General features: G+C 33.4%; 2 protein-coding genes across 5 annotated transcripts; one reads left to right on the top strand and one right to left on the bottom strand.

Annotated features, from left to right (window-relative positions):
- Positions 1 to 171: 171 nt before the first annotated feature.
- Positions 172 to 14,012, bottom strand: LOC131950842 (RNA-binding protein with serine-rich domain 1). 4 transcript variants are annotated; one of them, XM_059313070.1, is made up of 6 exons: positions 13,977 to 14,012; positions 8,273 to 8,410; positions 6,715 to 6,882; positions 6,331 to 6,566; positions 4,739 to 4,889; positions 172 to 415 (listed from the first exon to the last, which is right to left on the bottom strand). In XM_059313070.1, exons 1-6 carry the CDS (start codon positions 13,982 to 13,984, stop codon positions 322 to 324), a joined length of 795 nt encoding a protein of 264 aa, XP_059169053.1. In that variant the 5' UTR covers positions 13,985 to 14,012; the 3' UTR covers positions 172 to 321. The 4 variants fall into 4 exon arrangements, with proteins under 4 accessions (XP_059169053.1, XP_059169056.1, XP_059169054.1 ...); XM_059313073.1 differs by having other exon boundaries at positions 6,715 to 6,864; XM_059313071.1 differs by lacking the exon at positions 13,977 to 14,012 and adding an exon at positions 12,458 to 12,571.
- On the top strand, positions 13,959 to 20,832 carry LOC131950841 (protein-lysine N-methyltransferase EEF2KMT). Its single transcript, XM_059313069.1, has 9 exons — positions 13,959 to 14,137; positions 16,266 to 16,406; positions 16,541 to 16,681; positions 16,779 to 16,889; positions 17,847 to 17,924; positions 18,199 to 18,254; positions 18,382 to 18,869; positions 19,504 to 19,656; positions 20,405 to 20,832. The coding sequence occupies exons 2-9, from the start codon at positions 16,296 to 16,298 to the stop codon at positions 20,506 to 20,508; spliced, it is 1,242 nt and encodes a 413-aa protein (XP_059169052.1). The 5' UTR covers positions 13,959 to 14,137; positions 16,266 to 16,295; the 3' UTR covers positions 20,509 to 20,832.
- The last annotated feature ends 2,348 nt before the right edge of the window (positions 20,833 to 23,180 follow it).

The raw sequence follows: 23,180 nt of genomic DNA, 5'->3' as shown, positions 1-23,180 counted from the left end.
CTGTTATCACTTCATTTATAATACTATTATCACGATTACATTACACCCGTAAGTGTTGTACAATTTGATAAATGCTCATATGAATGAGTTGGTTGAAGAAAAATTACTGGCATTGGTACTTGCTTAAATACTTAATATACAATGAAAATAAGTGAGCCTGAAAAAACAATATTTGATTAAAAAAATTAACAACTTTAATAATGACTACAAAATTACTATTCACCAAGTTTAATCAGCTGTTAAAATGAACGGAACAAATAATGTAATGAACAACTTTTACAATTGATATTTTAAAATTTCCATGAATGATATATTCAGTGTCTATCTTGATGAACTGGAGCTGGATCTACTGTGTCTCCGTCTGCCTACAGGTGATCTTGAGCGTCTCCGGGGTGGACTCCGTCGTGGAGGAGACCTTTACAAAAAAATTTATTTTACATTAAATTAAATTACAGTAGGTACGCCAAACTTGTTTTTCAGGTCAATATTGCAAAAATTGCCTAGTAAGTAACTGTACGCATTAGGAAGAAAGTAAATAGATTTTTTCCCTAAATTTCTTTTGACCAATCACAAGCTTTAAAAAATTCACTAATATTCTTCGAATTAAAAACTAAAAGTAAAATGTATTAATTCATATGAATGCATGACAAGAAAATTCCCTGCTATTCCTAGAAATTCCATCATACTATTTTTCATTAAATTTTTACCAGGCACAACATTGAACTATCCAAATTAAATTAGTACACACAAAAAACAAACTCATGCTGTTAATCCTAAAATTCAATCCCAAAACAAAAATTGATAATACCTCATTACATCTAGAGACATGTGATTCATATTATGTTGTAATATACATTCCTTTGTAATCCTTTACATTATCTTTGTAACAATTTAAAACAAATTAATAATTAAAGGATTTTGCATATAGCAAAAATAGATCCATCTTGACCCCATATTTAATGTCACATTTCTTGGACTTTCACAATACAAAACAACTATTTATGTTAATACATTTATTATGATATATAATAAGTTTAGCTGATAGTAGTCACACCTTTGCAGCCTACTATGTAGATAATATGGATTCCTGCTGATTTTAATATATCTAGGTATTTAACATTAGCACTGCTAAAAAAGTTATTTGAAATAATTATCATTAAAAAAGTTTTTAAAAACCCCACGTTTTCTGATTGAACTAAAAAGTAGAAAATAAATGCTATACATCACAATAATGCAAGCGATCACTCGCATATGAAGTTTTTTATCGGTCATTGTTAATATAAGATGTAAAAGTTATATTACTATTGATTAGATCAGTGGTTCCCAACCCTTTTCGAGTGGCGACCCCCTTTTATAAAAAGTAAGTGACCCGCGACCCCCATATAATTAAAAAGCCGAAATTAGTATGGAAATTAATAAGCACTAAAATGATATTTTCTAGTAGACTTTCAATATGAACTACTCTTGATAACTATTTTAATAGCATGAGTAAAATTGCATACTATTCACTAAACCTTCGCGGTTAAGTTTTTAATTTTAAAAATTTTTTGTCAACGCCAACCTATGTCATTATAATTATCTTAATTTTGTTTTTAATCGAAGAATAGTGTTGAAAATATATTCTCGAAAATTCAATCAATTTTACGTTTGGGTATGAATGGTGAATACTACACCAAAATTGTGTCTGCAGTTTTTCATCTTACTCGGAATCATTCTGCAAATCAAAGAAATCATCTTGTAATTCATCGGGAATGCTGGCAACATCAAGGGAAGAAGAGAATGGGTAATGCGTAAATGCAGATTCTTCTTTTTTTCAGCTCAGAGAAATAGCGATGCAGTTCCTTTTCAAGAGATTCAAGATGCCCAGAAATCGCTTCTTTCAAAATTTTAATTATCTCACAATCAGATTCATCTACCACACCGCAGAGTTTCCCAAATTTACAATATTTCCAAGATTTATTTTCTTTTCCGATTTTGCAGCTTTGATAAAAATGCCCCGAGATTATCATGGAAAGTTATAATATTCGTTCATTTTCCTGAAGCTTCAGGTTAAGCTTATCTTGATGTTCGAACACATCTGCTAGGTATGATACTCTCTCCAACCACTCTATTTCGTTTTAAGTATACCAAAAAGTCTTGTTTCCTTTGCACTTCCAAGAACAGTTTGATTTCAGATTTTAATTCAAAAACACGATTCACAACAATTCGTTTGACAGCCAGCGTACTGTAGTGTAGAAAAAGCAGAATCTCGTGATCTATATTAATGTTTTTGCTCAGTTCTTTGAATGCTCCAGATTTTATATAATTCACGACTTATACTATCAATGGACTCTTGATGTCGATTGGTTAGGGCAGTGGTTAGGGAGCTAAATCTTTTCTGTTTTCTGAAAGCCCGATTTTGAGCTAAACATAGATGGTACACGATACGTACAAACCCCCACAGCCGTTTTAACCCATTTTAATCATCCAGTTTCAAAAAAGGTATTTATTTTCTTCATGCTATCTTCACAAAAGAGCAACTCTTCTTTGCTATCATCCGCATGAATATAGACACAGACCAGCAACTGCGAACACGAACTCACGTCTGTTGATTTATCAACTTGAAAAGCAAACAATTGTGAAAGCTTAATTTCGATAAAAAAAGTGTTATTTAACATTAATTTTTACGTACATGCAGCGTTTGATGAGATTTTCTCCTGTTTTTTTTTTTTTTTGCTTGGCATTTTCTATCGCGACTTCATTTGATGCTTGCACTAATGCTGGTGAAAACTTCCTGTTCGATCAAGTCTCTGGCGTTTGCAACTAGTTTCTTACCGACGAAAGAACTCCATATATTTTTTGGTGTGTTCCGAATGACTCGTCTCAAATGGCGTTTTAGTTCTGAAGATTTCATAGATTCGTGACTGAGAACAACTTTGTACAGTGCGCTTTGTTTCTTTTCTATTACATTTCCAGTGATGTTAATGAAGCCGAATTTCAAAAATTCTTCTAAATATTTGTTTTCTTTCAAACTACTAAGGTTTAGTATACCAGTTGGCGACCCCCCAGGAAGCCCTTCGCGACCCCCAGGGGGGTCGCGACCCCCAGGTTGGGAACCCGTGGATTAGATAATACTATTGAGTTTTATTAGGGAGCTTGTAGAGAGTCAACAGTATTAGAAACTGTAAGAAAATCACGGCGCCCCACGTTTTTCATCGCTTATAGTAGAGTGATCGCTTGCATTATTGTGATGTATAGCATTTATTTTCTACTTTTTTGTTCAATCAGAAAACGTGGGGTTTTTTAAAAACTTTTTTAATGATAATTATTTTCTACTTTTTAGTCTGTCTGTTTGTTTGCATTCAAATCTTGCTATCGATTTTATCTTCTCGCATTCACTTTTTTTTTGGGTAAACAAAGACAACTCGTAAAAAAACGTGCCCTTTCCAATCGACGTTTCTTCTGTGTTGCCGTTTCTTTCACCGTTGTTTGTACACAAACACCGCGTGACCACTACTCAGTAAGCCAAAAGAGGGAGAGTACCGAACCTTGTTTTCATCAAATTACAATTACTAGGTTATGTCCCTTTTTTGTACAAAGATATAGGGGCCTAAAATGGATCAATAAACATTTTCCATGGATCAATTTAGTAATAATAATAATTGAATATTCTATTGTCATCGGAAACAAAGCTTCCCTGAAAATTTCAGCGCGGTAGCTAACTGGGAATTGCCCGAAATTTTGATCGCAAGATTTGATTGGAGAACCAAACAAACAGACGCGAAAGCAAGTTAAAGAAAACGTGGGAATATCTCCCTAATGCTCACATCTTACCAATTAATAGCTTAATATACCTAATATCTTAAATAAAAGTTTCTGTAACTCTTAGTCCTATCAATTAATATTTATAGTAAACATTGTTTTAAATTTTTCAAGTTCACAAAAATGAAAGGAGCTTAATAATAATAATAGTAATTTTAACATCTATATATGTAATTCTCTTCTTGGAGACGATAGAAAACACCAAGCTGTAAGCGCGCTCCCTACCACCCCCACCCCTACATGGTCTGGTGAGCTGTAGTTCACGCTAAGTGTTTACAAAGGTAGAGCCGGGTTTAGTGACGGCTATTAGGGGAAGATAATTTAGTTTGAAACGATTTTAAACTTAGGGGAGGTAACTAAGAGTTTACTTTCACGGGGGTGTGGGGGGGGGGTGGGGTAGGGGTTATTGTCCTTAACGAGCTACTGATAGTGTTTTCAAGTAAATATTTTCGGTGGCAGCGTTGTTACTGTCGAATTCACAAATTATTAATCACCGAAAAGTAGAAAATAAAACAACTAAATAGCGGCGTATCAACTACATGATGATGTATGCTTTTCAAATAGAGTAGAACTGCTATTAAAATTTGTAGGTATGAATCCCTCCTGGAAGAGATCATTGTGAGTTAACAATAGAAGTTAGAAGGCCAGTAGCAGAGATATTAACATGAACAATTGCTATTTGTCATTTTTATCCCCCTACAAGTGTAGGCTTACTCAGGGTAGCAGTAGCAGTGAGTTTAAGAAAGCCCTATTTTCTCCTGTTTTTACAATTGTTATCCTCCTCCAACATAGATTATTGTAATTAGACCATAGTGCATTTGAGATTGTCAGTGATGTCATTAACTTTTGATTTTCTAAAAGAATGCAAAAAACCACTAGCATTGGCAAATTTAGAGTTTTTAAAAAAATCTGGGATACTGGCAAATAAAAAACTCACCTTCTTCTGTCTCTGTTGAATCTTGGCGGTGATGCCCTCCACCTTGGAGGAGGACCACCCCTTCTTGGAGGACTGCGTCGCATGGGAGGTCTGGCAGGGTTGCGTTGAACATGAACAGCAGCAGCAGTGACTTCTTGGCCGTCAATTTGTCCTTTTTGAAAAAGACAAGTAAAAAAAACTTTTATCTCCTGCTAGAATTTATCACTTCTCTCAAAACGCTGCACAAAAGATATTGTAAGATAACAATAAAAGGTTAGTATGTTACCAGAGGAGTGTAAAATACTTCAGATATTGCAGCCTGATCTACTTTTTGCTCTGCATTCCATTAACCCTGTATAGATTTTACTTAAAATAACTTCCCAGAGATTACATAACCATTCCATTTTGCACTCAAACGTGACAGCCCAGTAGAGTTCACCTCTTTCTGTGGCCCCACGGCACTATGCCCAGTTTTGCACTTGAGTTGTAATCAAATTTTAGAGTGGGTGAATTTAAATTTTAAAAAAAAAGCTTTTTGATAGCATTCAAGGGGTGGAGGAGAAGGAGGGGAGCAATTATTTTTCAAAGTGAATCCTGAAAATTTCCATAGAAAATGACCTTACTTTCCATAAAATTACACAAAAGTTGACCATGTTCTTTATTTGTAAATCTGGATTACGTATCTCTCACTGATATTGGTTACATGTTGTGAAATAGTTTGCATAATTGGATATGTTTTACAAAACTCATACTTTAAAGGTTTTATTTTTAATTAATCCTCACTTTAATTTTAACAGGTTTTTTTTACATATTAAAACTAGCCCGGCAGTTCAGAAACATACTGTAGGCTTGCCAGTTACAGGCTCAAGGTAGTAAGGAAACCTGTACTTTGCTTGCCCATCATAAAATTGTATTTGTTAATGGTCAATTCTTTGATGTAGTACATGCCCAACTTATCAGACTACTCTAGTTCTAACCAAAATTATATTATATTAAAATTCCTGCAGAAAATATTACAACAATGCAGCCAGCATGTAACTGTTTTATGCTGAAGGTGATTTATCAACACATTTTACAAATGCAGCAAGCCACTAAAAATAAACATAATTGTTAAAATTTAAAATAAAAACTAACTTTGGCTAGTTATCTTTCAAATAAATATTCTGCCTAATACTGTTGTGTAAAATCAAAAGCTTTGTATTGAGATTTACAGATTGGGAATGAATGGAAAGAATTGAACAATGGTATTGTATGCTACTTGACATGAGGGAAGGAAATCTGAAGATTGAAAAGTTTGCACTCAGGCCTATACGGTTTAAAACCCAGCATAACAGTATTAACAGGGATAATTCTTGACCAACATTGTTTAAAGACAATGGTTGTACCAAACTTAGTAACAAACGAAAAGCCATAGTAATAGGTATATTTTTAACTTATCCTGAAATAATTAAGTGAAATCTATAATCCAGTTTTTGGTCAACCATGTACAATTAATATGAGGTATGAATTCTATTGGAAGTTGCTGGTAAACAGTTAATAATAAATAAAACAATAATACTATAGGTATTCATTTATATTATTCTGCTGAAAAGTTTGCTTTATAAATTATTTACCTCCATCCATAAATTTGATTGCTTTAGCTGCTTCTTCTGAAGTTTCATATTCAATGTATGCAGCACTTCTATTAAAGTGTGCATGTATTCGATCCATTGGCATGTCAATATTCTTTATAGTTCCATATAGTGAAAAAATCTCTTGAATATGATCTTTGGTGACATTTCGAGTGAGATGTCCGACATGAACTTTGGTTGGTTTGGGAGTAGGACTCCTTTTCTTCCGTTTGGGAGTTCTAGATTTTAAAATATTTATTAATATAGTTACAAACATTTTAACCTAATAACAAAATAAACAAATAATTATTATACAATTATAAAATTAAATTTTTTAAAAAACTCCTATACAGTATTATAAAACAAAAAAAAACAAGAGATATTTACTCTGTCCTTTGTTTTCTGTCCCTGCCACGACTGCGGCTACTATCACTACTAGAAGATCTACTTGAACTTGAGCTTCCAGAGCGAGAAGAACTACCAGAACTAGAACTTCCTGAGCTGGAACTACCAGATGATGACGATCGAGTACCACTTCTAGAACGTGAGGAAGATCTTAAAGAGAAATTATTTTGGTAAATAAAAAGGAACTTGATCTGGACTATTTTTAGTTTATCCAAACTTTAGGAAGCTAGCATTATATTTACAATACAAACCACTAATTATGAGTTGAAATTCAAAACTTGGAAAGCTTTGTTTTACAATTTAACAGTCTTGATAAAATGTGTGTATCAATTAGAAAATAGTGAGGTCTTGGGCACAGGTAATCGTGTGATGACTATGTATCCTGAACAGGACAGGCCACAATTCACAAAATTGAGTTACCAGAATTGCCACAAACAGACATTGTGAACTAAACAAAAGCTTACAAAAAGAATGACTTCATAATCTTCATTGTTTTATAAATAAAAATTTCTTAGAGTACTTCAATTTGTCCTATTTTAAAGCTCCCCAAATCTCGGCAGCTGACATTTTACACATTATCAACATACATGTAGTAAGCAAAAGAGAAAAAATACATTTAGATAAATAAATCCCCCCCCCCCCCTCTTTTAATTTAAGCTAAACAGACAAAAGTACAATCAAAAGTAGAAATAGTCAAATATGTTTTTAAAAAATTGAAAAAAAAAAACCTTTTGATAACCAGCATTTATATAATTTTTGCCCAAAAAATAATTTATTTTCTTAATCTTCTTCGTTCTTAATTTTTAGTGTTGGAAGAGAGCGAGCCATATCTGCCAGAGGGTTTGAAATCGAGACTTTTTTCAAATTTATCAACCATGAGCTTTTTCCGACTCGACCACGCCTCCATCATAATTAAGGATACGTGTCAACTGGTTATGCGCCATTGACTCTGATTTCAGCCTGCTTTTCTTAATGATTTTCTTTAAATATATAATTACAAACTACTAATTAAATAACTAAAAAGAAAAACATTGAACACTTCTTCTCTTTTAGTAAAGATATTCAATTCAATAGATAAAATATAGACAACATAGTGACACATGCTTAGTACTTAATAGAAGAAACTTTAATTAATACTTAAAAATTAATTAAGCATCCAATAAAGCAAAATCATCATATTGCATTGTCATTGAATCACGCCCCACGGGCCAAGTTTTTAAAAAAAAGTCCGTTAGAAGTGGTCGAACTTTTGCTCGCCTGTTTCGACCCATGGCGAAGCACTAAGCAATAAAGAACAAGGAATCAAGTTAAATAAAAGACTGCAAAAACACAAAATTTCATCCACAGAATTAGCACTTTTCTGATATGTAAAATATGTAAATATAACTAATCTGGAGAACATATCTTTCTAAATAATAAAAATTGGTATGTTTGCATAATGTAAGACTGTTTAATCACGCTTTTCACTGAACAATGCAGCTCAGAAATCTGAAATATTACAAATCATTATGTTATTGAAGTAACAATATTAAAAACTCACGAGCTGCTTCTAGAATCGCTACTTGTAGATCCACCTCTTCTTTTTCTATCCCGAGTTCTATTTTCTTTTGATTCTTTTACATCCTTTTTTTTGTCAGGTTTATCTTTCTCATCACGAGACTTGCTGTCACTCCTAACCCTTCAATAAAACAATTTAAAATTTAGACTAAGCTACCAATGTTAATGGAAACAAAAATGTATAAACCATTTTTAGGATGTCAATATAAACACTAATTAGGGTTCATACATCAAAATTAAAAACAAACTCCAGGAGTTTTAAATAGATTTCAGGACATCTGTATTGTATGATCTCATTTATGTTAAACACAGGCGCTCATGTTTATCTAGAATGAGCACTAACAACAAGTTCAATTTAATTACAATTTACAGTTTCCCTTGTACTTGTAAACAATTTTAATAATTTTACAATTTAACAAAAGTAGAAAAGAATTTATTGTCAACGTGAAACCAATTTAAATGTAATGATCTAGTTGCACTATTTTTTATCAGTTTAATGTGAATGTCTTATATTATTAAAGATGGATATGGTACCAATAATTTTAAGCCTGAAATTTTTAGTTCATGTGATGGAAAATGTAATATGCCCAGACCAGATTAGCTGAAATTAGAAGGGGTTTACTATTTTTTTCAGTGTTTTGGAATTACTGCTTGAAAAAAACATTTCAGCCTTAAATAAAGTTCTTGAAAGTACCTACGCCAAATTGTTATTAAGTATATTTAGGCCTATAGCCTAATATATCTACCACATTTTAACTCCCCCTCTGTTATTAAAGCTACCCAAATCTACAGTTTCTATAATAGGCGTATGGTAGAACCAGGGTTGGGGTTAACATTGACATTAGCCAGCCATGTGTGCATTTGGCATTTAGTTAACTACCAGTAACCTAACGCCCCTTTTTTAAAGAAGATTCCATTATTATCGGACGCCGGTGTAAACATTTTCCCGAATAGAAGGAAGCCTGACCAAAACTATTTTATAATCCTCCCCCCCCCCCCCACTTTTTTTGGATGCTTGAAGATACCCATGTCCGATAATAGTTAATAGACTCTTCCTTCGAAAATAAGTTCATTAAGATGTGTTGAGTTGTTCTCTAAGTAGCTTTGTAACCTCAGAAACTAGTGTTATGGTTAGACAGTTTTTTAGTGGTCACATTGTGTAGCTGGGCCAATGCAAAAATTTAATTTCAGTAAAACAATATAATAGTTACATATTTGGATAGGGGCTGTCAATCTGATTACAGATCAGTTTAAATTTTCAAAATCTGACCATAAACAAAAAAGTTATGAATTTTTTTGTCATTAAAAAATAGCAGTTTTTTCAGACAACCGGGGTAGACCCTGAAAGAGGAAAAATACTGGGAGGGTATGGACCAAATTTTTAAGAGTTTTTCACTATTAGTGGTATTAAAGCAAGCAAACTTCATCAATTGATGTCATGTTACGGTATTTTATAGATTTTTGTATGCCGAATCCAATGATGCTATTTTAAAAAGTGTCCTTCGATTACATAATTGACTAATCTCATAGATTATGTAATACCCCCCCTTTCTATTTTTTTAAAACATCTAATAATCAATGTGATAAGAAGTCATTATTTAAATGTAACACTGTTTTAATCTATAATATGACGTTTATATATGCTGAAGCTAATGGTAGTATTTAAAATGGTCCAACATTGTTACATAACTATCATATGTTAAGGTTATGTAATACCACCCTTTGCTCACAATATACCATGAATTAGTTTTGAAATCACTTTTGCTCATTGTCAGTGAACTTCAAGTTAATAGCCTACTAAAAGAAAATATAACTAATCAAGTTTTACAATACAAACAGAAGAATGCTATTACAATAGTAAATTTGTGATTATGTAACTTCTTAAAAGATGTTATGTAATCTATGTCCAATACTTTAGGCCTACTCTATTCTAAAATTTAGGCCTATTTCATTATAATTATATTTCTTGTTAATTTGCTATAAAATTAGTCTAGTCACAAATGTGTCTGATCAGAATCAGAGTGTGCTTTATGATAATTACGTAATATTATTACCCATATTAAAATTATTCCTTTTTACAATTTCAATAAAATATTTTTTGGAGGAAAATTTTTTTTTAAAAACTTGCACAAGGTATAGATCTAGTGTAAGTTATAGGTCTATAACATAAATTATATTTAAGCCCAATGTTTATGCTAGTAGTAAGTAAGTAGGCTTATGTATTTTTGTAGGTCTACCAGTAGGCCTTTTACAATTAAAAACTTTCTTAAGAAAAAAGCACGTGTTTGAGTGCTTGACTGTGTAGATCTAGTAGATTCTAGAAATTGTGTAAGAATACAGTGTGTGCCTATACACAGACACGTGTACCACCACCAGCTTTTGCCTAGATTTTGTTTAATCAGACATGTGGGTAACCAGTCTTCTGACCAACGAATTTTATTGCCCTATTACGTAAACACAACCGCTGGATAGGCTAGTCGGCCAACCCGATGAACGTGTCAGACGAATATTATGTACTTTCAGAGACAAAAGTCTGGCAAGATTTCTTGATCTATGCCCGAGGGTTAGTAACATCAATTCCACAAAGTGAAGGGGGAGGTAGGTGGGGTATGAATCCACCACGAACTGAGTAGGTGCCGTACGGGTGTTGTACAACATCAAAGGCGACGACCGTTGGCTCGTCGCGTCACGGACTAGTGGGGGCGGGGTGAGGCTTACGTAGGCTATGGGTGTTACGTTGGGTGTTATACAGAATGCCCACCCACACCCACCCCATCCCTTTTTGGTCAATTTGGCAGGCTAGTATCCTCCACGTTGTTAAGCGTATGTAAGTGTGTAGTGAAAAAAAGGGGGACCGGGAAAAAAAATTAAAGCCGTTTTTATGAAAAAGAAATGCTCTAATTTTAAATGAAATTAGGGTGCGCGAAACGCAGAATTGTTATAATCGGACAGTAACCATCTGGATTAATTTTAAAAACAAGATAAATTTGAAACCTGATCCGTAAATATTAATAAGACTTTTTCCCCTTTAAATGGGTAAGGACAAAATTATGAAATTATGTCGGCTTATAGATCTAATCTATATAAAATAGAAATAGCCGTCGAGTCTAACACGGGAACACATGTAGGCCTATCTATCTTTAGAAATTGTTTACAGTATCATCCAATCGGATCGACCGCCTAGCGTCACGTGACCAGGCATTCGGATGAGCCACACGGTGTGTAGATCGACACAGCAGAGCAAACAGTCGGACAGCGGTCGGCGCGTTAATTTTAATTTTTGCTCCATTTTAAAATGTATGGGCGGCTTTATTTGGGGGTATTGTAGAGAAAATCATACATATAAATAAACGTCCAGATTTCAGCAATACAGCGCAGGGTTCAAATTAAAAATCGGTCTATAAATAACCCGGGAAACTTGGTTCAACTTTGCTGTACGATATCTCCGAAAGTATTTAATATATTTTGACGACGAACCCTGCGCTGTATACGTCTACATCTAATCTGTATTTCTGCCAAGTTTCACTGTTGAATGGCGAAAACTCGAAGAGTCTATAGACTCAAAGTAGCACCCCTGTTTTAAAAAGGCGAAAAAGCCTCCCCCCTAATCGGCACGTCGCCGCGGAGGGTAAAAAATGCGATTTAGTCGGCGATTTCTTCAACTTTTGAAATCATATTAAAATCAAAATTATACAGTTTAAAAGGTTATTCAATTACGAACAAAATGGTGTATAACATGTTAATATAAACACAATAAAATCATGCAAAAAACAGAGTTAAACATGCAGGGGGTAGGGAAAAGCCGATTTGTCCGATTTTCTCAGCAGCGGCATTGGCCTAGCTACATTGTGTGAGACATGATGAAGTAGGGTTAGGCGTATGGTAGGACTATGGTTGCTCCAATGGTGGGGTTAGCCTCGAATAGTAGAGTACTGACGAATACTGTCGAATACCTAACAAACACTGATAACACTGGCAGTGGTACTACTAACCACTGTAACCAGCCTAACCAGTAGTAACCTACAGCCGCAGCGTGACAGCCAAACAAAAACTAAACAATCCAGGACCCACTAATATGTATAGGGCCATTGTGGCTATACTTTTTAGATCTAGATCTAGTTACATTAAATCTAGGTAAATATGTGTAGATCTAGATCTAGATGCTTACATTTTTTTCTTCTAACTCAACCAGAATCAGACAGAATTCTTTGAAAGCTTGTCGATTTATAATTAGGTTGCTCCAAACGCCGAAAAAATTAGTTGGTCATTAGTTTTGACCAAGAAAATTTCTGAGTAAAAACCCAAACTTTAATATTGTTTTGCGTTTTTTGTATTCCGGGACCTCTTTACTAAAGTTTATGCACACAATTTCTTTTTTTTAATAGCTTTAGATTTTCAACATTCAAACTGGAGTTAAACAAAAACTGTTGATTTCAATTTGATGAAAATATTTGAAAATTTAAGTTATTTAATTATTTTTTAGATTGCTTAGGCCTATGACTTGTTTATTCTTCAAATAAAATGCCTGCTTCTAATACTTAGTAAATAGCATACCAGAATTGCATGTTATAAATAAGGTGTTACTGGCATTTTACTATATTGTAACATGTTGACCATTGTTGTACACATGTCATAATTTGCATGATACTCGACCGATGAAGATGAAATTTGGTATACGATGTCACCAACTACATCATTTTCCATAGATAATGTTTTGGACAGAAATTCTGAGGTCGTGTCGGAAGGGGCTAGACTAGATGACACTAGATGTAGTTAGCAGGTATTTGTGCTTCATTCTAATCTAAGCATAGCGTGTATGTTGAAGTGATTGAAAAAACAAAAATACGGCCTATAAATCTAGTTACAAATAAACTTTTATCTCTGATAAAACATCGTGTGCTGTTTAACTTTGTATTTACAATTACAGTGCCCGTTGCCGCAAGGCTAGAAGAAAGTTTGACGAAAAATTTTGAGAGGGTTTCATCAATACGTTACCAATCTTATATTCTTAGACACATCCTTATTTTCTAAAACTGAATTTCATAATGGAGATTGATTAACGCAAACTCAATTCTTCCATACACTACACCCTATAGTAGTGTAGGCAAACACCTGCCCCGACAAATATGATCCAAGAAAAAGAAAAATGCTCACACAGAAAAATGCGCAAACCGAAAATTGAGCACACAGAAAAATGCGCGTTTTTTTTTCTGTGTTCGCATCTTTCTGTTTGCGCATTTTTCTGTGTGCGCAAATTTCTGTTTGCGCTTTTTTCTCTTGCGCATTTTTTGTGCTTTTTTCCATTGCGCTTTTTTCCTTTGCGCATCTTTCTATTCACCGTTTTGCACTATGAACAATATCCACGATCTATAAGTATATTTAAAATTTTTGTTTAGGCCATAATAATATAGAGCAGGGGTCTTCAAACTACGGCCCGCGGAGATCTTTTTGTCCAAGGAAAAAATCGTTTGTTGGTGATGGCTGAGGAACTTTGTTCAGAAAAATCAAAGACATGCCTGGAAGAAACTGGCCCCCGAACTGAAATTTGATAGTTAATGCGGCCCTCGGACTAAAAAGTTTGGAGACCCCTGGTATAGAGTCTAGATTCTATGTGCTTTTTAATACACAAAATAGTTTGGATATTAGACTAACCATATTTTAAAAATCTAGGCTTAACCAAAACATACTTTAACATAGTACATAGGACACAGATCTAGATCCAGTAAATTCTCTCGACGATCATAGTCTTGTAGATCTAGATCTAAAAAAGATTCTAAAATCAAGCTAGAGGCTGTCTATTCAGGAAAACGTCCTAGTTCTATTCACATTATCCTGTTTCATTCTTTATGTAAATATTAATATATATAAATATCTACCTACAGTTTTGGGGGGGGGGGGGGGGTACAAATCCAGGGTGATTTTTTTTTATAGGCCTACCCTACACCCAGTGTCTAATAATAGAATTAAGTCGTCTTTAAAAGGAGTGTTGTTTCTGGTAGCTAACTGAATACATTGGCACATGGCTTGCTAATGTCAATCTGAATCAGTGCTAACCCCAACCAGGGCCAGTGTTACCTATAAAGATAAGTATAAGGCGAACTAGGTGGTCGCCTAGGGCGCTATCCATCGGGGGGGGGGGGGCGCAAAAATGTGTAATCTCCAATAGTAAAAATTATAATAATAATTAAGAACTTTGATTACATTATATAAACTTTCAACTTTAGGGTAATATATACTAAGGCGTGGCGATCTATTTCGATGCCAGAGACGAACTATTAATTTTGCACCCCATCTTCAAATTAGACCTATATACTATATATACTTATTCGCGTTGGTGAAAATGCGCCCCCAACCTCCCTCACTAGGAAATGTTGGGGCGCTTTTTACCAGTCACTTTGCCTTTTTATTTTGGTGTCAAGCAATTGATGTAGAAAATTTAAATTAAGCCAAGTTGCAGTCAACATTCTTTATTTCGACTGTATATAATTTAGTAATGAGCTTTTTTTAAAATTATCTGCCGCGTTTGGCGCCCCCTTTGGATCGGCGCCTGTGCAATTTTGATTTTTAAATAGGGCTAAGTCTCATTTTCTCTCACTTTGAATTAGAAATCTCGTTAGCCAGAGGGAGATTCAGATTTTCATACTAAATTTATTGTTGGCACCACAAGATCCTAAAGAGAATTAATATTCTAATACACACACATGCACACACCCACCAGGGGCGGAACTACAGTGCCGTCAGACCCCGCATTGCGGGGGGGAGGGGGCTCCGGGATGTTTAGGGCCCGCAGCCGACCATAATCAATTTTTTTACAGTTAAAAAAAAATAATCATCTTGCATTTTTTACTTGATGGATGTTTGAAATAATATGAAGCATGAAAGTATTGTATTTTAAAAAAAAATAATAATTAAGAGAAGTAATTGCTTTCTAATTTGTTTAATGCAAATCTATTAAAAGGTGCTTAAGAGCACACATATTTGACTATTTAAAAAAAGGGAAATAAGTCATGGAAGTGGTTTGAACGTTTGCGTATCTTTCATGCGATGGATTTATTTTCAAAAGAATTTTGCAGACAACAGCATGTTTGATTGTAGGAGAAAGAGGACTCGAGATGGTGTCTATAGAATTCAAAACAGACTAGATCTAGTTCTAATAGCAGTCACGCAAATGAAGTGGTGTAACTTGTTTTTACTTTTTAATAAAAACTAAGTATTTTAAATTATTTTTTTAAAAACTCGAACAAGCCCAAAATGAGTATTCTATGTATCATATTTTCGTCTATATATGTATATATATATATATATATATATATATATATAAAATATGATATTGGGGTTTGAAAAAAAAATTTGGGGGGGGGGGGGGGGGCGTTTTAATAAGTTTTGCCTAGGGTGCTAAATAGCATGGCGCCGGCACTGGCCCCAACCCTAATCCTACCCCATACACCTAACTTCTAACCATAAAACTAGTGGAGGTTCGGTGACTAAACCTGACATTACAAAGCTACTAAAAATCTAGCCTAACACCTATTATTGGAAGAGTCTTCTGTCGGACATTGGTAATACTGTAAAACCTATGTGCATGACACAGTGCTAATGTATTGCGTAGTGCATTGAAGTAGTAGTCAGTCTCACTCTTAAAATGTTTTTCTTTTTTCTTCAGTACACAACTCCTTGAGTAAACCAGTATATATATCTATTAGTACATTTAGTCTTACACCTCTTATAAGTCCTAATACAAAAAGTATGCTACTAGATCTAATACCTAGACTAGTTAATATATAAACACTTGACAAGTAGGAGACTAAGTACTAAGATATTTATGTTGATACTTGACACTAACCAATATGTTGACATTCTGCTAATAGTGCAACTTAAAATAGTCACATGAACTATGTTAATTTGGTTTTCTCAAATTAAATTATATTCTTTTTATTTTAGTTTTTTATAACCTTTTATTTATTTTTATTTTCTAGCTATTCCATCAAAGTTACTGGGAAAAAAATATGGCTGCCTCCATAAAGAGAGATGGTGAGAATCTCTGTGAAATCGATTCACTACGAGAAATTTCTTCTCAATTTTTTGAGATGGTTCCAGTAAGAAAAATGAAATGGAAGGTAGATATTGATAATTAAAATTTTTTAACAATATGAAAGTTATAAGCATGTTTGGACTTAAGCAGCCAGTTTAAAAAATAAACTCTGAAACGAAAATCTAACCAGCTAATGTTAAAATTACATGCTCTAATTAGGATGAGGAAGCCGCGCTGCTTGTTTCAAGTCCACAACTGCAGCAACATCTTTTGCAGGCAACCGTTAGACACCCTGTGTGTTGTAGTTTTCCACCAGCTTTGTCTTACATGCGGAGCTTCATGAAGCTGCTAATTCAAAAAGTAAGAGAAGTGAATTTTGTTAGTATGATTTTAAAATATACAACTGTATAATTTATTTGAATTGTATCCTGTAAAAAACACAATTTTTTTTTTTAAGCTGGAGTCAGAAGATGCAGACATTTGTGATGAAATGTACGAAACATATACAGAGCTACTTTCTCGTAGTGATGAAGATGATGAAACACTGTGTTACAAATCATACAAAATGGTATATTTGCTTACTCTTTCAGAAAATCAGTGTGACTTTCTGCTGTTGCCTTTCAAAACCTGTTTAGAAATGTGCAGCTTCACCTTGGATTCAGGCTGCGTTGTGTTCTTGTATTTTTCATCTCCATGCAGCTAAGGAATCATTCTCTTAGTTTTGCCTGTGCTAGACTAGAATCGCTTAACTTGGTATTGGAAATCAGACTAGAATTGCTTAACTTGGCATTGCAAATCATGTAGTTAGGGCACAGACTCCCATTAAGTTCCGTTATAAGTGTGAATCTATATTGTACATTTCGCCCGACCACTTTTTTGCTCAACCTAGTATGAAGATGTTAAGAAATAAATCACATGACGTACAATCACTGTAGTCACAAGTCAACTACTGGGCCACAATATAAAAAAGCATGTTTGTCACAGCATGTATATATACGATCAACGTGTGCCTGTATAGGTGATGTTTACATAATTCTTAACGTATGTGTGTTGTGACATTAAGGGTTCCACAATATAGAAATATGATACCAACGTATGTTATCTCACTCTGGTGCACTTATTGCAGATGCTAATTTTATTGTCCGCTCAGATAAAATCCAATAGCAAAACAACTTAGTTGGGTATCCATCTTGACCTCCGCCGAACCCCTGAGACTAACTCACAAAACCCCTGGAGCTCGATCAAATCCACGTTGAGAACCTCTGATCTAATCAAAGTAGTTAGGATGTCTAATGGTTGACGAACAAAGCAAATTATAAATTAAGATGTGTTTTTCAAAAAACATTGTCTACTTATGCTAAATGTTTTAAGACTAAACCCAGACCCAAAATCTATTCCATTTTATTACGAAAAACTTGCTTGATTTCTTACCGAATTAAAGTAAACTTTTTCTTAATATTAGCTTTCAATTTTTTTTTTAAATACTGCTAATTTACATGTACTTCATTTCATGATGGCCTAAAAGCCTTCTGGAGAGTGTATTTCACTTCAAGAATCTGTTCACCTTGTATCACAAGGAACTACTGGTCTTAGCACATGGCAGGTTAGTGGTTTAAAATGTTGCTTAAAGCATCTCAAGCATTTAAAAAATAAATTCAGAAGCATAAAGAAATATTATAAATAATTGGTTATTTTTGTTATTCCTAATGAGCTTGATAAGCGTATTGTTTGTTTAATTGAAAATTGTAAATTCTTGTTATTTAATAGAATCAGTGAGTGCCCAGGTATTCAATATTAATACATTATTATTATTGTATAGAATAATTTCTGTCACTGTTACATGCAGTTTGATTACTAATTTTTTTCTGTTTTTAAAGGCAGCACAACATCTAGCTGAATGGGTCCTAGAAAATGCACAAGTTTTTGATAATAGGTATGTTGTAACATTACTGCATGTGTACCACTGCCAGTGGAACAAATCATCTTAGATACTAGTAACCCAAATGAAAAACTGAGTTAAAGATTCAAAAGTTAAATGTGAATTTTTATTTTTTGTCTAGATCTGTGACAGAACTGGGAAGTGGACTAGGACTTACTGGGATAGTTGCCTGTAAATACTGTCAGATACGAAGCTATGCATTTACCGACTGCCATATGCAAGTTCTATATCTTTTGTCTAAAAACATTGAGCAGAATCTTATCATAGACCATCAGAGAACTGAATCAGAAACATCAGATCTAGATAAGAAAATATTGCGTAAAATTAGAAAACAGTTAAGTCTTTCTTCTGATCAGCAGAGCCCAGAAGAAGAAGAAGATTCATTATTAAACGACATTGAGAATAAACAGGAAGAGGATATCAATGTTGATGCTATTTATTCAGACCCAGTTGAATTAGATGTAAATAGAAATGTTTGGGACACAGATGCCTCACATAGACTTGCTACACTTAAAGAGGATAAACGAGTGAGCATTTGTCATCTTGACTGGGAATGTGTTAAAGGAAGAATACTTGAAAAGTTAAAGTCAGATATTATCATTGCTGCAGGTAAGATTGATTTTTGTATCCTTTTGGCAAGCTTTAAAAATTACACACATTTTCATGGTCAGCATGGTCCGATCAGTAAAGCTTGTGGTTGCTAAACATCAAAGTCCAGAGTTTGAACCCCTGGGCAGATGAGGTTCGATAGCTGGGGAAAGCCACTCTTCTAGGAGAGACCTCCAAAATCAAACAACTGTTACCTTGTAGATTGTTCTTGGTTGGGCAAAGGCTATGGAAACAAATTCAGATAGAAAAAAGGCTGAAATCAGAGTCAGCTGCCTATACAGCGCATAAGAATTTGACATGTAATACTTGTTAGGGAAGAAATCCCTTCCAATATTACAGTTAAGAACAAAGAAGAAGAAAGAAAAAGCAGTAGCTTTTCTATTTAATCCCATTTAGTAGCTCCAATTTGTGTCTGGTGTATAGGAGCCAATGCACATGTTCCTGGAGGCCTGATACCATAACACTTTCCTAATAGATTTTGAAAAGTTTGTTTATAAGGTCACAATTGTTCTAAGCTTGTTGCTAGTGCTACCTTAACAGATTTAAATATTCTTCATGTCTAGCTGGGATAAATACACTCCACTCGTATGATCATCTGCATAGTCAAATATAACTGTTGGTTACTGTATTTCAGATGTTGTTTATGATACCAGCATTATACCAGCTTTAGTTTTTGTGTTAAAAAGTCTACTAGACACTGGGCCAGACAGTAACAGAAAACCAAAAGCTTATATTGCTTCAACTATAAGAAATGAAGACACCAGAGATGCTTTTCTTATTGCAATGGGTATGTTGGTGAAGTGAGATTCTGGTTATGGTTATCAGTAGGTTGGAAAAGTGATTCTGGTTATTGCAATGGGTAGGTTGGAAAAGTGATTCTGGTTATTGCAATGGGTAGGTTGGAGAAGTGAGATTCTGGTTATTGCAATGGGTAGGTTGGAGAAGTGAGATTCTGGTTATTGCCATGGGTAGGTTGGAGAAGTGAGATTCTGGTTATTGCCATGGGTAGGTTGGAGAAGTGAGATTCTGGTTATTGCAATGGGTAGGTTGGAGAAGTGAGATTCTGGTTATTGCCATGGGTAGGTTGGAGAAGTGAGATTCTGGTTATTGCCATGGGTAGGTTGGAGAAGTGAGATTCTGGTTATTGCAATGGGTAGGTTGGAGAAGTGAGATTCTGGTTATTGCAATGGGTAGGTTGGAGAAGTGAGATTCTGGTTATTGCAATGGCTAGGTTGGAGAAGTGAGATTCTGGTTATTGCAATGGCTAGGTTGGAGAAGTGAGTTCTGGTTTCAAGTCAGATTGACACCCCCACCCCCCAACCCTGAGTTGTCCATGAACTGAACACAATTACATAAGTATTTTTTATAAATTTACCAAAAAAAGAAAAGTACTAAGTTTTATCTTTTTACCCAGCTTTTCCGTGTATGCATGAAGTGAGGGTCAGGTGGGTGGGGTGATATGCGTAGATTGTATAAAAATGAACACATCCAAAAAAGCTAGTTAATGTGTATAATTTTGTTTGATCTACTTCCAGGTTCTGAAGGCTTAAATTATACTGTTGTGGAGTCACCAAAACAACACAGATTTTACTATGATCGTTCAGTTCCCATTGAAATATTACAAGTCTCAGCTCATTAGTTATGAAATGAAGAACAAAAAGGGACCAAAATTATGTGTGCAACTTAACTTCAAGATAGATTATGATGCATAGATTTTTTTGTTTGCAGTTGTCATAAATAATCAGGAAGATATTGATTTAATGATACTATAAATTTTGGAAAGTGCCCTTAATCCTTCTTTTATCTAGTCATGTATCAGTAAGTTGTGGTGTTCATTTTTTATTGTAAAGAGTAAAATGACAACAGACATTTGATTTATCCTTTAATATAGTATTACACTTTCCTGATTGCTAAGATGTTTGAATTGCTAATTTGATGTTGAATTAAAAATATTATACTGTAAGCCAACATGAGTAGATGTATGGTTGGGGATAATAAAACAGGAACCTGCTAAAACATTTCCACTTCTGCTTAGTGAGCTTCACAAACCAAGTTCTGAACTGTCAAATCTCATACAAACAAACATGAAATTCTGAATAATTTCTACTTTGATTTATTCTGGAAACTGTTCTGATGTTTATGTCTATCGTGCATTAAATTGAAAGGTTACAGATCCAAGAAAAAATGTGAACATGCATTCAATAAAGCTTGCAGAAAAAAGTGTTTAGTCTTCCAACATTCTTGCACATTATATAACACTCATGTAAAAATGTAAATTAAGAAAAATTTACCCTCAGTGTTAACCTTCTAGTAGTGTACATGTAAAATATATCACAGAAGAAAAGATTTCAGAGCTTAAAAAAGTGATTTAAATGACCCCTTCTAGTGTCAGATATTGTCAACTACTTGCCTCGTCATTTTGGCAGATATTTTACCACATTACATATGGTTTTACATGATTTCATACTATTTTATTCAAAGCTGCATAATGATCTAAGAGCAAATAATGCAATTCTTTGATAATTCTTTGTTTGAAAATGCATTTTAGGACTAAACGAAAGATCTCTCTCAAAAGCAAATTTGATGTAATTTAACATTTTGTAACAAAATACAATTACATAAATCAAAAATGTTGAAAAGATTGCATACTGTCAAAACAGATCTATGTTAATTGTCAGTGGCATACACTTTTAAGTGTTGGCAGAAGTAATTCCCCACAAGGTGACCATCATGATGAAGGATCTGTTATCACACTAAAAAAATAACAATACAATGAGCATTTAACTCTAGGTTGCGAACATGTCTATTCATCTAAAAGCTGACATTTTATTTAGCAAAACACATTAAATCATTAACAACGAAGACAACTAGCAAACAATAAGGCGATGCTTTTAACAAATTTACATCATTACCTACAAGATACTGTTCATTTTTAAATCGATTGGAAACATTCAGAATGTTTTAAATAATTCTGCTTATGATATGTTGATCTGGAGTTTTTTAAAGTAATGTATTACACTAATAATTTAGAATTAAGATAATCTAAAACAAATCTTTGTCAAAAAAAGAAGAATGTCAGTATAAATAGTAAATTCTGTTAACCACATAGACATTTTAAAATACAAAACAAATGCTATTTGTTCCTTTTAAAAACAAAAGACTGTCAATTCTACAGATTTTGCTATGCCATTGATGTACACATTTGGAAAATAATAAAAATGGGTGTGGAATGAAGAAAAGGAAGTCACATAAAAATCATCTATTGAAGTATTTATTGCAAAATAAAAAAAACAAATGGAATTATTTTTCAGCATAGTTGCTTCACCTTTCAGAAAAAAAATTAGGTTTTGGCTTTGTGATTAAAGCCTTGTCACTTGACTAGAGATATTTTTTAAAATACATAAAGAATCATGAAAAGGGGTTAAAATGAACACAAATTAGCTGTCTACTGAAATGTAAACAAAAATAATACTTTAAATGAAGAAAAAAAAGTAAATAGATTAAATAAATTGTGATAAATTATTTTGTGTAACGGAATGATAAAATAATTGAACAAAAGAATGTCAGAATTAAAAAAAAAATATGATCAAACAAATATCTGTTGAAAATCTAGTAAAAATTATTTGATATAATTAGCAAGTAATTAATGATAACACCATTAATAATTACAACACAAAATGGAAGATTAAATTAAGTCTACCCGGATATGCATCTTTTGTAAGTAGCTTGGTTTATTATTCTACTTTATTCCAAAAACAAACTATTTATGTATAGGTATGAACATATTTTATTACTATTTCACTTTTTAATATAAAAAATAAAACAGTCAAAAGAAATGAAAATTAAAAATGTCCTTATCTTTTTTTTTTCAAGTACAATTAAAAAAGCAAATGTTATGTGATTGTTTTAATACATTACAATATAAATGTACATTAACTAATTTTCATTTCATTGATTAAGACTTAATTATTTGTGAAATTATAAAAGGTGATTTTTGAGCTAATTGTAATACAATAATTAAAATAATGTAGAGAACTGAGATCATAAAAAGAATTGAATACTATTAAGAGGGTATCACCAAAACCATAAATAAACATAAAACATTAGTTCACTATTTTTTTCAGATAATAAGAAAGTAACAATCTGGTCTCTAAATGGTAAAAGATTGAGTCTATCATTTAAGATATCCAATCAAATTTTGTTAAAGCATTGTGACAAAATGAGACGAAATATAAATAATAGTATAGGAATGTTGAAGGATTGTCCATTGACTAGAGAACTAAACATCACAGTAAAAGTAACAACATATTC

This window comes from Physella acuta, unplaced genomic scaffold (genome assembly GCF_028476545.2).
Source record: "Physella acuta isolate Inbredline_101_S28 unplaced genomic scaffold, ASM2847654v3 ptg000781l, whole genome shotgun sequence".
Taxonomy (NCBI): domain Eukaryota; kingdom Metazoa; phylum Mollusca; class Gastropoda; family Physidae; genus Physella; species Physella acuta.
This window is presented reverse-complemented; position numbering and strand designations above follow the sequence as displayed.

Coding starts and splice junctions, on each gene's coding strand:
- LOC131950842 (XM_059313070.1), bottom strand. Junction 6,883..8,272: donor AGCGATTCTAGAAGCAGCTC/GTGAGTTTTTAA, acceptor TTTCTCTTTAAG/ATCTTCCTCACGTTCTAGAA. Junction 416..4,738: donor TTCAACAGAGACAGAAGAAG/GTGAGTTTTTTA, acceptor TTTTTTGTAAAG/GTCTCCTCCACGACGGAGTC.
- LOC131950841 (XM_059313069.1), top strand. CDS start 16,296: ATGGCTGCCTCCATAAAGAGAGATGGTGAGAATCTCTGTGAAATCGAT. Junction 18,870..19,503: donor AGATATTATCATTGCTGCAG/GTAAGATTGATT, acceptor ACTGTATTTCAG/ATGTTGTTTATGATACCAGC. Junction 19,657..20,404: donor TGCTTTTCTTATTGCAATGG/GTATGTTGGTGA, acceptor ATCTACTTCCAG/GTTCTGAAGGCTTAAATTAT.